This window comes from Bombyx mori, chromosome 18 (genome assembly GCF_030269925.1).
Source record: "Bombyx mori chromosome 18, ASM3026992v2".
Classification (NCBI taxonomy): Eukaryota; Metazoa; Arthropoda; class Insecta; order Lepidoptera; family Bombycidae; genus Bombyx; species Bombyx mori.
Genome location: NC_085124.1, coordinates 14,975,234 through 14,993,970, shown reverse-complemented (window position 1 = coordinate 14,993,970; position 18,737 = coordinate 14,975,234). Strand labels below are relative to the sequence as shown.

Below are 18,737 nucleotides of genomic sequence, written 5' to 3'. Positions count from 1 at the left end.
TCCGATTTGTTGGGTAGGACAACCATCACACAACTCAATTTAAATTTCAGCCTCATGGTTAAGCAAAGCTAGTACTATTCACTTTTGTGATGTCTGTGGGGTCTGATGAATATCCACTAAAAATTCATTATTATCAAAATATATTTAAGTTTAGTAACATTGTTACTATTCCATTATGTTGATGTAATTTCCGTTAAGTTTCTTGTGAGTTATAAAAAGGATTTATTTTGTTTAGATTTTTGTGAATCGCAGATACAATTATAATTAGTATTCAGTACGATCTCTAGCCATAAACCGTAAAGATGATTTCGGTATCCTGGATTAGGGTATATTTAGTATGTTTAGTTACCTTAGTGATACCGCAGATACCCGAAGCAGCATCTGCGTGTCCCATGTTAGACTTGACGCTGCCGATCTTAACCGGTTTATCGTCGACAAATACTTTGTTAATTGCTGTGATCTCATTAGCGTCGGCTTGTGCGATACCTGTGCAAAAAATTATAGGTTGGAGAAACAGGATTTGTCAGTTAAGCCAAGAAGTATGCTTTTGATCTATATTGAAGAAAAAATAGAAGTAGGTATAAAGATTTTATATTATAAAATTAAATACTGGAAAGTGTGTGCATTGCATCATAATGCTTTTTTACACTTCGAACAACATTTTGAGGTATTTAATATAATTTTGACACACTTCACTCTATCATATACACATCATCCTTCCAAGCCCAACTCGTCCACTAAAGATACCTAACCGATGGCAGCGCCACCTATCCGGACCAATTGAGACTAAACTTTGGAAATGTTGAAATATTCAAAAAATATATAAAAAATGGTGCAGTGATATCACTGCTCTTGCTAGGGTCAGTTTTAGCAACACTCCGGTTTGAACCCCGTGAGCTCACCTACACACGTTAGGGCGAAGCTAAAATAGCCTCTCAAGGCTATCAGCATAGGTAGGAACAAAAAAAAAGACAGAATTGCCATCATTCTATGACTGCGATGGCGAAATTATAATGGCGGTAGATTGTGTTATTTTCCACTTGACAGCAGTAACTTGGAAGCGCATTTTATTATAAAAACAAAGCTATGTCAAGATTTTTCATTACTACAACTTCATCTATTAGATATTACTGTAAGCTTTGGTGGTTGCAGTTTGGTACAAATGTCTGTGTAAATGTACTATTATCAGAATAGTCATTTTACTTGTACTACCAGTACATAGTCACTTGAAAAATTTCATAATATCGGTATTTGATTCTACATTCAACTAGATACCACTACCCCCAATCCTGAAAAAAACAATTTTATGAATATCGGACAGAGAGGAAGACAACGAAGTACTTTTCTTTGGAGGGCAGCACCCCGACAAATGAGATGACGTAATGATGTACCTGCACCATGAGCTTCAACGTATTCCACTTGTGTAGGCTTGATGTCAATTTCAGAATAAAATCCTTCGAGAAATCGTTGTATGTTTTCCGGCGTTCGCAGCGGGAGAAATTCAGCATCCGGCCTCAAGTTATACGAGCTCTTTGCATGGTATACTTCTGCATATATTCTATTACCAAATAAATATATTAAATACTAATAACCAAATAAAAATAAACTTGATGATGAATCTTGGTGGAAATTATATTCTAATCGATCCATTTTGTATATTTTGTATATCAGGTAAATAATAATGTCGGAGCACAGTTTCATGCACATCTTCCTGAATAGGTTCCTTATTTTATTTCTGGGCGTTATAATATTATATGTATTATAATATTTTATATAGTAGTATTTATTGAAGCCGAAATAAGTCAAGAAGTTCTATAATTTAAAATAAACAAAGGGACAGGGAGTATTAGGGCGGTTTACTCTTGGCCTTTGTATTACCGATTTGAATGGTAACTCCTTAGACTTAATTTGGGCCTCTAGCATCATGTTTTGCCAATCAAACTCCTCAGGCGAATTATTACTATGCAAGGATTATAATTAATTATGGTCATCACGTTGAAACACTTGCCAAAAATCTAGGTTTTTAACAAAAAACAGCTTCTAACCTTTTCGCATCCTTTGCTTTTTGAAGAAAAATAACACTCATAGCTTCGGCTCTCACATACCCATCGCCGTGCTTGTCAAAACATTTTGTCTTTCCATCTAAGCATAGTAGACCGGCACTGTAAAAAACAAAGGACACCAGCATGCTTACTTTTAAAACATTTCAGTCAGATTGAGATTTACTGGAAACTGAGACAATCAAATTTTCACAAATCTATTTCAAGCCTATTACATTCAATTAAGACATTTGCTTGCCCTTCGATAAAATAAATTCAAAAGTTTGTTAAACGAAAGCTAAATTATCGTTATATCGATTATTCCTCAATAGAAACAAAACCCTGCCAGATTCTGCAACTCAATTGTACTTCTAAATATACCTCCTCATGTTCCCAGAAAGTATGGGATCCAGACAGAAGCTGCATCCGCCGACCACAGCCGCTTCACATTCATCTAACTTCATGCTCCTGTAGGCCTGTTCCAGGCACACCGCGGAGCTGGCACAAGAGCAGTCCAGTCCGAACGACGGTCCTTTGGCATCCATCCAATACGATATTCGGTTCGCAAACATCGCTTTGCTGGCCCTATTAGAAATTAACAGATTAAAATTTAGAATAATTTATTTCAATCTTTTGTATTTAATGCCCTTGTAGGCAGATGAGCATATGGCCCACCTAATGGTGAGTGGTTACTGTCACCCATAGACTTCAGCAATGCCAGGGGCAGAGCTAAGCCGCTGCCTACAACCAGGCACTATAATCTTAAGTAAATAGGTACACAATATGTTAACGAACAACTTCCGCGACGAAGGAATAAACAATATCGTGTATTAGACACGATATAAAATCTGCAAAATTTATGAATTTGCCCAGTTAGTTGTGATGGGGCTTATTATGAGTCTGTGTGGGTAGATGTCACTTATTTTTCCACGAAGCACTCATGCGTTCCAATTTAAAAGTTGGAGTAGTCGCTATAGAATTGACATTTAGACCTTATATCTCAAGATAAGAAATAACATTCGCGTTGTGATGTCTAAGGACTCCGATAACCACTTAATACCAGATGCACAATCAGCCCGTTTATTATTATTATTCAATATAAACAAAAACTGGACTAGAGCATTTCCGTCTTTCTGCTCTTTTAAACACAGTTTGAATTTAGAGAATCAAGCCTCTGACGCTCCTTAATAGGACCCACCGTCAAAATTTTAGTTTTTTCTTCTCGAAATTTAACACTATACCTTTCACATCTTCAATATTAATATTGAACTTAAAAAATACTTAAATTTATATAATATTAGAACATAATAGTGAAGTCAACAATTTAAAATGCCCCAGAAAAACTTTCCTTGGTGAAGATTTGGACATGACAGGTGAATAAGTAATATGTATGGTTTTTTTGCAAACTTTGGATTTATCTGTTTTCTTAATGAAATTGAATACATAAACCTCTCGTGGATTAGTTATTTGGACATCGCACTAAAATATGCTGCAGTTCTAATATGATCCGGTCAAACAAACTCAACTGTGTTATTTGTTATTACGGAATTTAATATATTTACCCATTTACTACGAAAGCGCTTCGATTTGAAATCTCAAACATGAGAACTGGTCCGACATCAGCGAAAGATGTGCCAATAAACACTCCGATTTTCTTTCCTTTAATTGATGTCAGATTTGTTCCTAAAAAAATATTATTAGTTTGAATGTAACTTTTTTTATTGGCTTTGTAGGCAGACGAGCATACGGCCCACCTGATGGTGAGTGGTTACCGTCGTCTATGGACGTTAGCAATGCCAAGGGCCTGCCTAACTATGCTACAAACCCTATAAGCATAAAACATTTTTAGTTATTCAATATCTTAGACAGTCAGAACGTATATAATACAATCTGTCCTAGTCACTTAACAAAAGAATAACATAGTCTTTGGATTTATTTTTCAATCATAAGTTTCGGATCATTTGAATAGAGCTGAATGGTTCTTTTACCCGAGTCAAAAATTGCTCCATAAGTATGCTCTAGAAGTTTTTTGGATAGTGGTTCTAATACGCAGGCCAATTGGTACCCAATCTTAAAGAACTGAGCATCGAATTTCTCCACACCATTAATTTTTCCCAAATGCTTTGGTATATCTGCGCTCTTCAGAGCCCAGCGTGGGTTATCTGAGATCATGTCAACCTGGAAACAAAGGTTATGCTAAATGATCTATTGCCCACAATATTGCTATAATTACAGGAAATATAGACGATATATTTATAGCTGCACCCTGCATTAATTTACAGACCAATATTGTTTGGGAGCCTGAATCGAGACACCAAACAATTATTTACTCCACATAGATTTAATTAGCTTTAAGTAATAATGTCATTTTCTGTATGATTTAATTCGGGTCAAAACGTTCAAGGAAGTTCACAGGGTTCATTTTTTTTCATCAAAATTTCCATTCTGTAAGATTTTATCAATAAATAACAAGTCGTGCGTTCGTTTGTATTGTTCACTCGATACACGTCATTAATGTTATGAACCATTTGTACGGCCTTGCTACCGCGACGGAACTCTTATTATACTGCAATTGCTCTGGTGACGCCGGCCAAGGGACCCGGATAGGCGACGGTCAAGTTGAACGAAACCATCGTGCTCGGATTGTAATTCGTTCCGAACCACCGTCTAGCTGAGTTGAGAAGGAGCTTAGGCCGTGTATGGACTTAGTTTTTGGTACCATGGAGTACCGACTCGTGAGGCTCGTTTAGTAGAATTATTGTTCTGTAGCATTGGAAGACGGGCAAACTAGTTTTGCATTAGACTATCATGTTCCTAGGTCCAGCAGGCTGGTGTCTCGTCACATCAGCGGCATCGCTTGTGTTGATTGAGGTGCTGTCGATCGTGATGAGTAAAGCGTGAATGAATTGTTTTTACCTACGATTCTATCGGTTGGACGGCCTCAGGATTGCCGCATGCCTAGTACCAGCTTTGGCTACGGTCGTCTCTCCTACCTTTAGCAGATTATGTCCTGGGCTGAGCTCCGATGTTTCGGTGACAGTGTTGACATGCATCACTTGTGGATGGTTTAGAAAGTCGCACACACCTCGTGCTTCCCTCGGCACGAGTATAATATTCGGCCACCGCCCCAAAAAAACCCATAGATATGAAAATGTAAATGCTGCTACCCACTTTTGAGGCTTGATTTTTTTTGTTTTCCGTGTTGGCAGACAAGCATACGGCCCACCTAATGGTGAGTGGCTACCGTCACTCATGGATGCCAGCAACGTCAGGGGCAGAGCCAAGCCACTGCCTACCGTTTAATACTCTTCACGAGCCTTGTTTGAAGAAGGACATGCTATAGCGCTCGGGACACACCGTGGAAGAGAGCTCATTCCAAAACTGGATGGTATGTCGCATGAGGTCTATATTTTAATCGTATAGTATAATGCCTGTCCTGTCATTCAAATTGGAGTGGTAGAAATAACCAATGTGGTGGTGATTGACCTTGCGGGTCCACAATATACCCTACAACTATAAATTATATAATTACTATAAATATTAAGTTAACTCATATCTCAAGGTAGGTGGCGGCATTTACGTTGTTGATGTCTATGGGCTCCGGTAACTACTTAACACTGAGTGGGCCGTGAGCTTGTCCACCCATCTAACTTTAAATAAAAACTAATTAAAAAAATTTCGGGCTTAACTTTTATTACACGAATTTATTGCTTATATCGTGTAAATCATTCGTGAGCACGTGTTAAGTGCGAATTGCTTTAAAAAATATGAATCTGAATACACTTGGCATTATATCCATTAGGCCACGACGACTTTTGCTAACTGAACGCAATAAGGAACTAGTCTATGTAGAATATGAACGATTAATCTAAATAGGTCTTTAAATTCTTACCTTACTATATAAATTATGCATGAAATCTGCGACACTATCCGAATTAGGAAACGCTCCTGACATCCCACTAATAACAACTTCATCCCCTTTCAAAGTTTTTTCTTCATCGTGTACTTTATGGACTTCTAAATCCATTGCAAATTCCTAATTTTGATGGAAACGTGCCTCCGTTGCAATTAATGATAATATTGTACAGTCATATCAATGAGCCTCATTGACTTTTATAGTCTAAATTATATAGAATGTCATAAGGTTAAGGTAGAGTTTTAGGGTTCCATAGTTTGTAGTTTTTAATTAGTTAGCCGCTGGCTATTTGTTAAGAATATTCTTAATTAATTTGTGTATTTTAAGTCATGTAATTGAATTACATTTACACACCAATTACATATTGAAAGTGCATTTGTGAGATTCATTTTTTATTTTTTTATTGCTTAGATTGGTAGACGAGCTCACAGCTCACCTAGTGTTAAGTGATTACTGGAGCCCATAGACATCTACAACGTAAACATGCCACCCACCTTGAGATATTAGTTCTAAGGTCTCAGTATAGTTACAACGGCTGCCCCGCTCTTCAAACCGAAACGCATTACTGCTTCACGGCAGAAATAGGCAGGGTAGTGGTACCTACCCGCGCGGACTCATAAGAGGTCCTACCACCAGTAATTACGCAAATTATAAATTTGCGGGTTTGATTTTTATTAAACGATGTTATTCCTTTGCCGTGGAAGTCAATCGTGAACATTTGTTAAGTACGTATTTCATTAGAAAAATTGGTACCCGCCTGCGGGATTTGAACATCGATGCATCGCTCAACATGAGTGCACAGGACGTCTTATCCTTTAGGCCACGACGGCTTCTGAAATGCAAAACACAGAATGCATATGTAATCAGTTTTTATAGTATAGAAATACTGGTTCATTCTGCTGTGGACTCCTATGCGTGGACATTTTAGAAGCCAATTTGGTTTTTCCTTACCTACATATGTATTTAATACTGAATACTTTTTTACACTCCAATATTTTTTTATTTTATTTTTTATTGCCCTTGTAGAACATACGAGCAAACCTGAGGGTGAGTGGTTACCGTCGCCCATGTACTTCAGCAATGCCATGGGCAAAGCCAAGGGCGTGCCTACTTTTAAGTACTCTCCACAAGCCTCGTTTGAAGAATGACAAGTCATAGCGCTCGGGAAACACCGTGGAGGGGAGCTCATTCCAAAGCCAGATGGTACGTGGCAAAAAAGATCTCTAGAAACGCACTGTGGAAGAACGCAGTGGCTCCAGGTAGTATGGGTGAACTCTACTCCGGTAGCGGGCGGTGCTATAGTAAAAACGAGATGATGGAATCATCTCAAATAATTCCTCAGAGCACTCCCCATGGAACATACGGTACAAAATGCAGAGACAAGCGAAGTCCCTCCGTAGACCCAGAGGCTCCAAACGATCCGTGAGAACGGGATTATCGACAATCTGAACGGCCCTCTTCTGTATGGAGTCAAATGGAAGTAGCTGGTATTTGGGAGCCCCAGCTTAAAGGTGGGAACAGTACTCCACGCGACTTGTGCTTTATAAAGCAAAAGTCTTTGTCTCCTCCCAGAGGACTTCCAGCATTTTGGACGCCAGCTTGGCTTTGCCCTCCAAATGACTCCGAAACTGGACATCGCACAAAATGTCGACCCCAAGTATTCGGATACTCGTGGTTTCAGGGATAGTCCTTGGAATTGTGGCACCATGACAAAGGGGTCCTTCTTCGCATTGAACGTGACAACTTGTATCTTCAACGGGTTGAACTGAACTAAATTCGATTCACCCCACTCGGAGACTAGCCCCAGAAGTTTCTCCACTTCAGACATAAGCTTAGATCGTTTCTATTGCACCACGCTCCGCCAAAGACTCTGATGGCCGATATATCGCGCATCTCCCGTGCTGCCATCTGCATAACAATGCATGCCATCAATAGATAGCATGTCATTGATAAACGGGATGAAAAGCGTCACGAAGACGGAACCCTGTTAGTACTATACGAGAGGCGATACATACGCGTTAACGCAGGTGTCAAATCGGTGGCGCACATTTTCAAAACCACTGCAGGGATGCAATCTGGCCCACTCGACTTATGGACGTCCAGGGCCTGGAGCTCCTGGTCCTGCCTGGCTCCTGCACACTGTTTAAAGCAGATCTCAGGCAGAGAGCTATCACACAGAGAGCTATCACACAGAGAGCTATCACACGGGGGTGCCACACCACCCAACATCCCCTTGTTGGGTGGTGTGGCACCCCCGTCATCCATAGTGGAGTTCGAGGCGAAGAGTTTGACTAGAAGGTCAGCCTTCTCTTTCACACTGTGGGCCAGACTGTCATCGGACTTACGTAGTGGTGGGAGACCTACAGAAGTTGCCTTCTGCAGCCTTAGCCAGCGATCAGAAAGCACGGCTCCCAAAGGATAGCCTTTCAGTCGCTTACCAATTCTGGCAACGTGCTCCTACTTCGCCTTGAAAATAGACCTCTTATAGGACCTAGAGGCAGCATTCAATTTCCGCCTCTACTCCGAAAGGTCGGGGTCATGGCGTCTCCTGGTACCATTCCATGCCGCGTATGCGAGCCGCCTGAGGTGTGTAGCATCCCTACTGGCTTTTTTATACCGCGACTTCCAACGGGCACCTCAGAATAAGGAATGAATAATTCCATACCCTGAAGCACCACGTCTTTAAGTCGGTCCGCACAGACGTCAAGATCATCGAAGAAAAAGCAGAGCCGCTCCCGTGGGTAGGATGCATAAAATTCACGCATTCTGTCTCAATTTGCTGACCTGTACCGCCAAACTCTTCGAAACCCGGTCATCGTTCGACGACCAAGGCGAGAGAGGTAGTATCGCGGCACGGATAAGGCAGTGGTCAGACTATCCAAGTGGAACGTCGACCACCACACTATACCCGGCGGGATCAGTGGTCAACAGAAGATCCAACAGAGAAAGCTCGTGCCCCTCAATATCTGGGACACGGATGGGCTGTGTCACCAGCTGAGTGAGGCCGTAGGACAAGGTGAAATCGTAGGCAGCCCGACCCGGGAGGTCAGTGCTTCTGGACCCCAACCACTCTTGGTGATGAGTGTTAAAGTCACCAAGGACCACCACCTCCGCAGATGGGTACTGCTCAAGCACGCTGTCAGTCACCTCTTGTACACGTTCGAACAGAGTTGACCCCACATCACTGCTGTGGGGCCTGTACAGGCAGGCGTAGACTAGGATACAACCCAAATAGTCCACGCGTAGCCACAAGAGGGACAGGTCCCGTTGTTCGAGGCTCCGAAGCCAACGACAGCAGACATCCCCTCAGATAAACACGCACACCACGGCCTTACGCAAGAAGGTGTGCTCCAATGTATAGCTGGGGTATTCGAGGTACGAAGTGTTATCCGGGGTAGATATTTTTTTTTTTTTTTTTTTTTTTTTTTTTATTGCCTTTGTAGGCAGACGGGCATACGGCCCACCTGATGGTGAGTGGTTACCGTCGCCCATGGACTTCAGCAATGCCAGGGGCAGAGCCAAGCCGCTGCCTACCGCATCTGCATCTCTGTCAAGAAAAAGAGGGCAGGCTGCCCCGTCTCAAGGTGGTGATGTACGGCGTCAAGGTTGCTATGTAGGCACCTGACATTGCTGAAATCCACATTAAATGTGGAATGTGGGTCCGCCGAAAAAACTTTTTTTCCGTTTGTCGACTAGCATTTGAGTAAAAAAAACTTTAGTTGGAGAGTAAGGATTTGGAGAGGTAGGATGTTAGAGATGCGATCAAGGCAATAACTGAATAAAGCGCAGAGCACAGCAAACACTCCACCAGGGGTTGCGCGAGGAACTGACGCAGGGCATGGCAGGGCCCCCAGTCCGCCCTGCATACGATCGCCGGGATCCACTTCGATCTCCGACTCCGGCAGGACGACCGTATGACAGGATTTTACACCGGTTGGCGGGACAGCCTCCCGGGGCGGAGTTTATTAGTGACACCCAAGTTCAGCTCCCCTACTGACCGGCGCGAGGCAGCAGACACCGTTTCACTGGGTCTCACTATACCCCCGTCAGCAACCCACGTCCCGCGAACTTGTGAACACGTTTGCTCTACATGTTCCAAGTATCACCAAGACTCACCTCCAACTAGGAGGAGGAAAGGAAAGGAATAGAACTGGCTCTCCAACCCACACGCCGGAACACAGCTAGGCTATTTGGCGGCGGATTCCAGTTGGAGGGTGGTCGCCAGCCAGTCGGACTAGGTCCTACCACCGGTTGTGTGTTCGGCTCCCGTTTATCACCACCCAGGGGTCACTTGTAGGGAATCGCGGGTTAAACTTACGGAAGCGGGAAGCATCAACCCCTAAAAATATCCTCGGAACGCAACCGGATAGATGCTTCTTGGAATCGCAGCCCCATGATTAAGTGACTTTTTTTCTTTTTTTCTGTGACTTTCTTCGAAGTGAAAACTTCAAACCTGTGTATTTAAGGGTTGCTTCATTCGTGTGATTATTCATAAAATACCTTTTAACTAAATTTAAAAGAATTGCTTTGTTTACCGATATTTTGCGCTCAGCCAGTTAACCAGGAAGTTTACTTAATTAGCATAAAATATACAATTAAATTAAATAGGGAATATATTTGTTTTTAAAGTTCCATCGCGATGATCTTTGTCCTTTAGCCGACAACGAATTGAAAAGGCGTAAATTCTCAATTTGTGACGTAATTTCTTCTATACTCAATAATTTGATTACAACTTTCTAGTGAGATAATGATCTTATTCGAAAAACCTTTATATCTCTTGGGTACACTTACATTAAATCAAATAAATTACTTAATCCAATATCCGAACTACATCAAAAAAACTAACTAAAGTGAAAAATAATATAGTAATATATAATAGTATAGTAAAAATATTAATATAACTTGAATTTTAATAAAGCCTCATTTATTATTATATCACTATAAATAAAGCTAAAGTCCTCGTGGCTTAAAGAATAAGACACATCCCGGGTTGCTCATATCCAGCGATGCAGCATTGCCAGTGTTCAAATCCCGGAAACAGGTACAAATTTTTGTAATGTAAATTAAAAATATGTTCACAAACGACTTCCACTATGAAGGAATGACTTCGTTTAAAAATTAAAGTCTCAAAAAATTTAAGTTTCGTAATTACACGTGAGAGAGAGAGTCTTATAAGCCAGCACGATATTCCACCACCCTGCAAAGTTCGAAGAGTAGAGCTGTCATTATACTATAGAACTGTGACTTATAAAAATTCATGTCTCAAGGTGGGTAGCGACATTAATGCTGTTGATGTCTATGGTCTTCGGTAACTACTTAATACAAGGTAAGACGTTCACCCGTCTAAGCTACAAAAAATATTTCTAATGATTTTTCTATATGCATATATAAGTATATGACCTTAACACTCGTCGACGTGAATAATTCAATGTATGTACATACGTGTTTTGTTATACATAGTTGGACCGTATATATGTATATAAAACGAGGTAGAAAAAACAAAACATAGTCGGAATTCATTTTTAAACCATTTCAATTATAATCAGACTATTAATATGACAATATAAAATTAGATCTTTCTTTGCATTCAGTGAAAATGTTGTTAATTTTATTTTTAATTATTTTTTTTTGTGGCCATAGAAAGTTCTGGAAAAGGGAACAAAGAAAACTTTTAACCGTCGTTCATACAATACCATTTACTGTCATGAAGTTGCAGGAAAATAGGGGTGTTAAAAAGTCTTAGGTAAGTACTTAACTCGAACAAAGGACTTGTTCTTGATTTTTTAGTAACTGGTGTGGCCCTATTATCTAATTAATGTATTTATCTATGAAGTTTCCGATTTCAATAATGGCCGTTTGCAGCGTAATTTATGTATGGCGCCTTTGAGACGTTCAATGAGGCAACTTGGGAAGGCATACACAAATTTTTTTCTTGCTTACTTACTGCTATTTGCCTCGAGGGACAATTCTGGCTTCAACAGGTTGTGTCATACGCAGCCTACTGATTTTCTCGCCGGATATTCTCCGTAGGTCGCAATTCCGATCCGGTGGTAGATTTTGCGAAGCACTGCTCTTGCTAAGGCTAGTGTTAGCAAATCCTCTAAGGTTGTGCCCGTGAGCTCAACAACCCGTCCTAGCGTGGCTGGAATAGCCCCTTAGGCCACGAGCAAATAGGTTGGGTGAGAGCTAGTTGAGTCTACTCGTACTCGATACCGAATCGAACAGTTCGAAAAAAGTCTCGTATGATGAATACGAGACTGTCTGGTCTGCTTTGTCGAACGCCTTCGCGATATCGAAGAAGAGGGCTCCCCTATGGACGAGTCTTGCTCTGATGAGCTCTACAAAGATGCTGAGGCGATGCACTTGTTAAATGCAAGAGTGTCTGTCGCGGAATGTAAACTGCTCGTTGATGAAATACCTCTTAAGGCTATAAAGTTCCGGAGGAATTTAAGGTGTAGTACCATTTGCCAATCGCTGGGAGGAGGCTTATCGGAGGAGGAGGCTTTTCGTCACCTTATCCCACTAGGTAAGATTGGCACAGCTATTTGTTCTCTTTCATTCTCTTCTGTCACTCGACAGCTCAACACTCACTTCTCTCTCTCTCATATCGTATTTCACACGCTCTATTCATGTCTTCTACGGTCGACCTTTTCCCCCTCTACCTTGTATTAATCATTTCCATACATCTCCTAGTCACATGCATCTTCTCCCTATGCTCATATGTCCATACCACGCTATCCATCCGCTCTTTTTTTTTGTTAATACTGGGGCTGCTTCCACACTTCCTCTCGGCCTTCGGCCCATACAACATGGCGCCCAAATAGTTGCCACGTGGATGTTCCGATAACCGAGTGTCTCCGGCTTTAGTTGTGGGACATCGTGTTTGCAGTCTTTTATAAAGTGCACTATAATTCAACGGAACATTTTGTTTTATAATCATAATGATTAAAATAAAACGCATTGTATATATTTAAAATATTTATTCGTCTTATAAAATCGCGATATCTTAATTTCTATCATATTATCTATATTTCTTTCATCAGCTTCTAAATCGAATTTAGATTTACATGAAGTATACGTCGCAAAGATTATTTTTCTTGTACTCTTCTAGTAGAGTATTTTCAAGAAGAGAATTGATGATATTAGAAACTCTACAATCATAAGTGGCCAGCGAATGGTCAATATCGATTTGGTATACTTTCACAGGCTTACTGCTGTACTTCGACAAATTGTAATCATCGGGCAGTAATCTTGAAGATGGATGAGGTACTCCTTTAATGAGAACCAATTCGGATGCTAAAATTATATCAGGTTTATAATTTTTAGCAAGTTCAATTCTTTTATAGGTGTCATCAACAATAGATCTTATGTATTCGTGAGAAAAAGCCGAATACTTTTTGATTTCTTTTGTGCCAATATGGAGTTTTTCTTCCCAAGTGTCTGCTGTTGATAGGATATTTCCTAATTGGCTGTTTTGGTTAGTAAGTAGTTGGTATATGTGTTCTATTACATTGTTTTGGAGTTCATTTTCGTCTGGATTACCCAGGTAAGCTCCTAATTGATCTCGTAATACATCCGGGCTGCTATCTAAACAGTAAACAGTTCCAACGTGACCTGTAAATAAATATATATAGTTGTCTTATTTTGTAACTGCAGCTGTGCTTCAAGTTTTACGTTTTATAAAATATAATACCTAGCTGACCCGGCAGACTTCGTAGTGCCTCAATCGATAAATAAAAGACCTAAACTTTTGTATAAAATAAACTGAACACAAACAAAAGGAATCCGTCCGACGGGGGGCACATCAAAGGGAAAACAAAATTGTTATTTTTATTTAATTCCGAGCATTTTCAAATTTATCTACCTTTTGAACTTTTTCTGGACTTCCACAAATAATTCAAGATCAAAATTAGCCAAATCGGTCCAGCCGTTCTCGAGTTTTAGCAAGACTAACGAACAGCAATTCATTTTTATATAATATATAGAAGAAGATAGTAGATAGATAGATAGATGAGGTGTAACCGCTTTATTCAAAATAATTTCCTAATAACGCATTAAAATTGTTTTTAAGCTATTTTAATAATTTAATATAAAATAAGGAATACAATTAATTACATATAATAAATTAGATAAATTATATACACATATAAATATAATTAATGTAGTCTTTTTTATTATAATTATTTTATTATATTTTAATCTGATAATACCTTCTTTTTCCAAAATTGCAGCCAATTCTAAAGCAATATTAACTCCAAATGAATAACCGAGTAGATAGAACTTTGATTTCACTTTGAACTTCGTTTTCATCAGCTACAAGGAAAAGGAAACCAATATTATTATAACATTTGATACAAGGGATAGATTTTACAACAATCTTTATCGTGTTGTTTTTGTTTGTTTGTGGATTTTGTTTCATGTTTACTATTCATTCTCGGTTAGGCACCGCTGCGATTAGGCTAGATGTAAAATTGACGGATGATTTGTTGATCACGAAATTATTCATCATAACTGACCTTGGTGTTACTTTGCCAGGAATCTTTCATAAATAAATAAAAAACAACAAATAGAAAAATCCAATGATAAGCATTGGATACGTTGAAAATATAATAAAAATATGTCATGACTTATAGGCCGGTTTCTTCATTATTTCTTAACTTATTGGGTGTATATGGTGGGTAATCCTGCAAAGAGATTGTGCAATACAAAACGACGACAGTTCTGAGACGTCTTCACTCTTCCTAAGTCAGGCAACGAATGTGTCTCAATTCCACTCGAGCGATGACACCTTGACTATGCCGAGGCACACACTTTCGCTTCATTTGTCGTGTACGGGTATGACAAATAATTACCGCTTATCATGAACAAAATATCTACTGCTGTAATTTAAATTACTACTGCTATTTGCAATATTTTTTTTATTGCTTAGATGGGTGGACGAGCTCATAGCCCACCTGATGTTAAGTGGTTACTGGAGCCCATAGACATCTACAACGTAAATGCCGCCACCCACCTTGAGATATAAGTTCTAAGGTCACAGTATAGTTACAACTGCTGCCTCATTCTTCAAACCGAAACGCGTTACTGCTTCACGGCAGAAATAGACAGGGCGGTGGTACCTACCGTGCGGACTCACAAAAGGTCCTACCACTAGTAGAATTAGACAAGATGGTAACTCTTCTCATGCCTACTACTAATTATGGGTATTAATGCAGTAAGAATTGTGACTAACTTACCTTGCAAACTTGGGCAGCAATTTCTGGCAAACTATCCATAGCTATGTCTGAACTTAAATGCACGGCAACTGCTTTAACCTTTAATGTTTCAGCTAGAGTTTCGAATATTTGGTGACGACCTTCGAACCCTGGGATCAAGGTTATGAAGGTATTTTCGGGGTCGAGATCATTCTGAAATTTACGACGCAAAGCCGTTTTCAAAAGGCGTAAATCGGTATAACTGGACATCGGTATATTTTATTTAACAATTACTTATTTTCTTAAAATACGATCATAGGAGTATGTACGTTGAAATAAATTGATTAGACCATCTGAAAACTCACCTCAATACTCTTATTAAGCAATGTCTTCATAGAAACAATATTATGCGACATAGTAACATGGGTTTCTTCATCGTCAACACATGCAATGAAAGCTCCTAATCCACTATTAAAATTAGTATCCGGCTTTTTCTTGATTTTACCAAGATCTTTTAAACTGAAAATAAATGGTATTAAACTATAGTCTGGTATTAAACTATAGTTTAACGTCCGTCTGGTGTAGTGGTAAGTGACATGGTCACTACACTAGGGGGTCGCGGGTTCGAATCCCGCCAAGGGAAGATATTTGTATGATAAATATAAATGTCTTTTCCAGGGTTATGGATATATATTAAATATATGTATGTGTATAATAAAAATCTTACATTTATTTCCGATATCTGGTACCTGTAACACAAGTTCTTTACGAACTTATCACGGGACCAGTTAACGTGGCGTGATTGTTAGTAAAATAAAATAAAAAGTAAATAAAAAAAAATAGTTTTGGCAGTTTCATGAAGTAGACATCTGGTATTCAATATTTCCTGTATAATAACCGTAAAGCTTTTTGTGAGATAAAACATTGAGTAGTATCAGAGACGTTACCTTTCAAGACTCATTGATTGTATTTGTTTAACAGGGAAGTCAACTTTAAAATAATTCATTATTAAGTTTTTCAGCTCCAACAGACGGATTTCATTCAATTTGAAGTCACTTATCAAGTGCGTATCATCAGCACCATCTAAAGTTTTGATGCCTGAAATATGACGTAGTTTTTCAATGTCTTTGATAATAATGTTTCATACTAAGTAGCGCGATATGTAATATATATATATATACCTAGTCAGGTCATAAATTCTGTCACATGTTTAATGTAAAATAATTGAAACAAGTTTATTCATTATGTAACCATTCATATACCAAAATGAACTTAACAAAACATAGATTCTTATGACACTAAAGTTTATTCAAAATGACCTCCGTGATTTTGAATACAGGCCTTCAATCTGCGCGGCCAGTCGTCTATCGCAGCACGAACGAGGTCCATGTCAATATCGGCGGCTGCCTTAATCAAGGATGTCTTGAGTGACTCCAAATTGGGATGAGGCTTTGAGCACGCCTTTTCCTCCAAGTGTTGCCATATCTTGTAATCTAACGGATTCAAATCTGGACTGGAGGAGGGCCAGTCTTCGTGCCGGATGAAGTCGATTTCACGCGCCGCCAGCCAGTCTTGTGTGCTCTTTGCTCTATGAGCTGGCGCTGAATCTTGTTGGAATACCCAGTGCCTGTTATTGAACATTGTATGAGAAACAGGTTCCACAAGGTTCGTCAGGACTGTATTTTGATACACAACTGCATTCGTTTTTACACCTTTCTCACAAAAATGTACCTCTGTTAAGCCCCAATAAGAAACTCCCAACCATACCATGAGCGAGGATGGAAAATGACCTCGTTGGACACGCGGAATACGGTTGCTCGCTTCTTCACTACTGTGTGCGTACACCTTATCATTTTGTTTGTTGTAGCTCTCTTCTACGGTAAAAAATTTTTCATCCGAAAAAAGAATTTCCCGATATTTTTTTCCCGCGTACCGCTTCAACAAAGCGCGGCATCTCTTCAGTCTCAGGTCCATTAGACGAGCATTCAAACGATGTCCTGTTTTTCTTCGATATGCCCGAAGCCCTAAGTCTTCATTTAACACCCTTTTCACCGTGGTTCTGCTTAACCCCATCTGAAGGGCCAACAGTTTCTGCTTACTTTTGGGATTTCTTTGAATTCGCACCTTCACAGCTTTTATCACTGCTGGAGTCCTAACAGACCGAGGGCGACCACTTCTTGACTGTCATCTACACTAGAGTCTTCATTGTATCGTTTGATGGTACGATAAACGAATCTTTTGGTTATATTCAAATTTTTCAGTATGTAAAAAATTTGAATTGGCGCGTAACCGCAACGATGCAATGCAATAACTGCAACACGGTCTTCTTTGAGCGTCCACTCCATATTTAAAAATGAGTAAAATTCTAAAAGTATACATTTTTATTTTCATGAACAATTCGAAATTCGAATTCAACAAACTTTTTTGTGGCCAGCATTCTAAAAGAAAAGTTTTTACTGTGTGACAATACTTATGACCTGACTAGTTATATATAAATGAATTGCTGTTCGTTAGTCTCGCTAAACACGAGAACGGCTGCACCGATTTGGCTAATTTTGGTCTTGAATTATTTGTGGAAGTCCAGAGAAGGTTTAAAAGATAGAAAAATAATATGAAAAAGATCGGAATTAAATAAAAACAACAATTTTGTTTTGATGTGTCCCCCGTCGGACGGATTCATTTTGTTTGTTTTTAGTTTATTTTATACAAAAGTTTAGATCTTTTATTTATCGGTTGAGGCACTGCGAAGACTGCTGGGTCAGCTAGTGTTATATAAAAACTAAGTTTTATAAAAAGCAATACCGAGTATTCTGGAAATCATTTGATGGTAGTCCGAAGGTTTTTTGTTTCTCAATTTGTAGACGTATACGTATTTATGGTTTAATCTGATGCTCTTTTCCACTGCATCGAATAATGTCGACCTGTGTATCTTAGTCGTGTTTTGGGAAACATCTGTGAACTATTAAAATGACGAAAATTACTAAACTTACTTTTAGTAGTAGAATAATGTACTTCTTTCATTCGGGATTATTATTGTTTAGAATACAATTCCTTGTTTGAGCAGTAGCGAGGGGTAATATCGGTACTGACAAGCCTGAGATGTTTAAATGATCTTAAGAAATGAAAGGGGCGAGAAATTTCGACCACATCAACGCTAGTTTCGCTCGACGATATAAAAAAGTATGGCGCAAATTATAAATGCTGTCATCATGATTAGTGACCAGCTACAAGTTGGTCAAGTCATGCATTTACTGGCGTTAGTAGTAAGCAATGGTACTACCATTCTGGTTCTGATTTGTAAAGCAAGGTAGCCGTAACGATAGGTTGGCCCGTAATATAAAAAAAATCGACTGTGAGAGAGAGTCTATTTAAAATCATTGAGAAGAGGAAGAAGTAGTAATCGAAACAGTTAACTTAAACATCCCAGATTAGACTATCAGTAGAACAATGTCAGTTGCAAGCTAATACAGTATACCCCAGTTCACTTTTCATTTTATCAACTACAAAAATCTGCAGTTTTCTTTGTACTACTTTAGAGCAGTCATAATTTTTTTGTTTATTTGACCGTACAATCCATATAATAAATAA

General features: G+C 39.2%; 2 protein-coding genes across 5 annotated transcripts in view; both read right to left on the bottom strand.

Moving 5' to 3' along the window:
* LOC110385087 (fatty acid synthase) overlaps nucleotides 1-6,138 on the bottom strand; it is a 39,595-nt gene extending 33,457 nt beyond the window's left edge. Inside the window, exons 1-7 of the mRNA XM_038017260.2 lie at nucleotides 5,932-6,138; nucleotides 4,028-4,217; nucleotides 3,602-3,722; nucleotides 2,421-2,624; nucleotides 2,046-2,162; nucleotides 1,392-1,558; nucleotides 350-486 (exon numbers count right to left, since the gene is read on the bottom strand). Of these exons, the coding sequence (XP_037873188.1) occupies nucleotides 350-486; nucleotides 1,392-1,558; nucleotides 2,046-2,162; nucleotides 2,421-2,624; nucleotides 3,602-3,722; nucleotides 4,028-4,217; nucleotides 5,932-6,066 (1,071 nt within the window). The 5' untranslated portion in view covers nucleotides 6,067-6,138. The remainder of the gene's footprint in view (nucleotides 1-349; nucleotides 487-1,391; nucleotides 1,559-2,045; nucleotides 2,163-2,420; nucleotides 2,625-3,601; nucleotides 3,723-4,027; nucleotides 4,218-5,931) is intronic.
* A 6,777-nt stretch (nucleotides 6,139-12,915) lies between these two features.
* LOC101740134 (fatty acid synthase) overlaps nucleotides 12,916-18,737 on the bottom strand; it is a 35,782-nt gene continuing 29,960 nt past the window's right edge. For 2 of the 4 annotated variants that reach the window (XR_009975577.1, XR_009975576.1), the window contains exons 34-35: nucleotides 17,952-18,108; nucleotides 16,185-16,247 (exon numbers count right to left, since the gene is read on the bottom strand). Coding sequence is in view for 1 of the 4 variants with exons in the window: in XM_038017259.2 (XP_037873187.1) it covers nucleotides 13,019-13,569; nucleotides 14,166-14,268; nucleotides 15,192-15,362; nucleotides 15,515-15,668; nucleotides 16,097-16,247; nucleotides 17,952-18,108 (1,287 nt within the window). In the remaining 3 variants the exon portion in view is untranslated. Of the gene's footprint in view, nucleotides 13,570-14,165; nucleotides 14,269-15,191; nucleotides 15,363-15,514; nucleotides 15,669-16,096; nucleotides 16,248-17,951; nucleotides 18,109-18,737 lie in introns of those variants that run through there. The other 2 variants (XM_038017259.2, XR_005245747.2) reach the window with 2 other exon arrangements.